This window comes from Charadrius vociferus, unplaced genomic scaffold (genome assembly GCF_000708025.1).
Source record: "Charadrius vociferus isolate BGI_N301 unplaced genomic scaffold, ASM70802v2 scaffold567, whole genome shotgun sequence".
NCBI lineage: Eukaryota > Metazoa > Chordata > Aves > Charadriiformes > Charadriidae > Charadrius > Charadrius vociferus.
This window is the reverse complement of record NW_009649304.1, coordinates 481,033-482,909: the sequence shown is the minus strand read 5'-3', so window position 1 is coordinate 482,909 and position 1,877 is coordinate 481,033. Positions and strand designations below refer to the sequence as shown.

General features: G+C 62.4%; 2 protein-coding genes across 2 annotated transcripts in view; both read left to right on the top strand.

Moving 5' to 3' along the window:
* The window catches only part of LOC104290097 (beta-crystallin B3-like), a 369,903-nt gene that overhangs the window by 286,429 nt on the left and 81,597 nt on the right, over positions 1-1,877 (top strand). The window lies entirely within an intron of this gene.
* SEZ6L (seizure related 6 homolog (mouse)-like) overlaps positions 1-1,877 on the top strand; it is a 94,681-nt gene that overhangs the window by 79,043 nt on the left and 13,761 nt on the right. Inside the window, exons 9-10 of the mRNA XM_009889166.1 lie at positions 143-339; positions 1,600-1,794. Coding sequence (XP_009887468.1) covers positions 143-339; positions 1,600-1,794 — 392 coding nt within the window. The remainder of the gene's footprint in view (positions 1-142; positions 340-1,599; positions 1,795-1,877) is intronic.

Genomic DNA, 1,877 nt, shown 5'->3' with positions numbered 1-1,877 from the left:
GGATGGGGACAGGACACGACAGGTTCACTGCACTGCAGCGCTGGGGCTGGTGGTCACATCGCCGCTCCTTGAGCCAAATACCGTCGCATCCTGCCTGGGCTCCCTGCCCGAGCTGCACTCTAACCAAGCTCTCCTTTACCAGCCTGAACCTCACCAACAGCGACATCCTCACCATTTATGACGGGGACGAGCTCACTGCCCGCATCCTGGGGCAGTACGTCGGCAGCAGTGGTCCCCAGAAGCTCTACTCCTCCAGCCCTGACCTCACCATCCAGTTCCACTCAGACCCTGCCGGGCTCATCTTTGGGAAAGGGCAAGGATTCATCATGAACTACATAGGTAGGGAGAGCAGGGTGCTGGCTGTGTCCCCCGCCGCTGCAGCGCAGGTGGGGACTGTGACACACGGCCAGACCAGGTTGTCCTGGTGTCGGGTTTGGAAGTGGGGAGAACTACTGTGACACCAGCGCTCCTCTCCACATCCCACCGAGCTCCTGCAGAAACCCCCAGCCCCACTGCAGGTCTCTGGGTCAGTCAGTTCTGGGGTGTCCCCATATGTCTCCTCCCTTCCAGGCTGGCAGGAAGGCAGTGGTGGTTTTGGTCCCTGTTAGCCCTGGTCTGGCCCAGTGCAACTGTGGAGCAGAACAGGGAAAGAAATTGCTGGAAACAGGGATGCAGGATCCCCCCACACGCACACTCTGTCAGGCGTGAAGCTGATGGCACTGAGGCACTGCAGCGAGGTGTCCTCCTAGGACAGGTCACTGAGGCCAGTCCCTGGGTGGGCTCCTGAGATGGATGTTCCCAGCTACTGCTCCAGAGAGCTTCGACTACATCTGGAGACGTCTCTTCACATCATCCTTTGGTGCAGCCATGTCTGCCAGACCGGGGCGGCTGATACCCAAGGAAGGGACAAGGACTGGGAAGGGCACTTCTTCCCCACGGCTGCCTGCGGTCTTGCTGCCTGCCTCTCCTCCAACCTGTCTTCCCCTGCCAGACTTCTTCCAAGCGTGTTTTCTTTCCACTGCTGACAGCTCTGGTTACGACAAACAGAGAGCAAACTGCAATGCAGATCACCTGCGAGGCTGCAGGTCCCCTCCTTGGTGCACTGCAGCACACGCGGCCGGGCTCAGCCACGGGCACAGCGCTCGGTGGGCACGAGGTGGGGAGAGCAGGGCAGAAACCCCTCACCCCAGCCAACCGGCTGTGCTGTGACCACGGCATCCGCACCGCTCCTCTCCTGCGCCTGCAGCCAGAGCTCAGCCTGGTGTTCCCAGGTTGCTCCTTTTGTCCTGACCTCAGCAAAGACACTGCCCTGTTTTCATCAGCACAGCCCCTCCGCCTGGTTTTAGGGTCAGGGCTGGGGAGGCTTCAAAGACCCCCCGCTACCCACTGGTGCCACGCTGCCCCTTCCCTCTGCCCAGGGGATGCCACCCGTGGACCCGGCTGCCCACCGTGGCCGTGCTGTTTGCGGCGCGTGGGGCTGGAGAGCTCTCGGGGAGGGACTCGGCAGAGAGCTGTGTCCCCCCGTGTGGTGGGTCCGAGGAGGGCTGTGCCGCGGGGGCTCGCTCGGTGGGTGACAGCCAGCATCTCTCTTGGCTGCAGAGGTGTCCCGCAACGACTCCTGCTCCGACCTGCCTGAGATCCAGAACGGCTGGAAGACCACGTCGCACACGGAGCTGGTGAGAGGGGCCAAGATCACCTACCAGTGCGACCCGGGCTACGACATCGTGGGGAGCGACACCCTCACCTGCCAGTGGGACCTCAGCTGGAGCAGCGACCCCCCCTTCTGCGAAAAGAGTAAGTGGCCCGAGCGACGCGCTGCTGTCCCCTTCGTATTCCTCTGTCCCACACCGCTTTTTAACAGCTGCCGGTCCCCACCG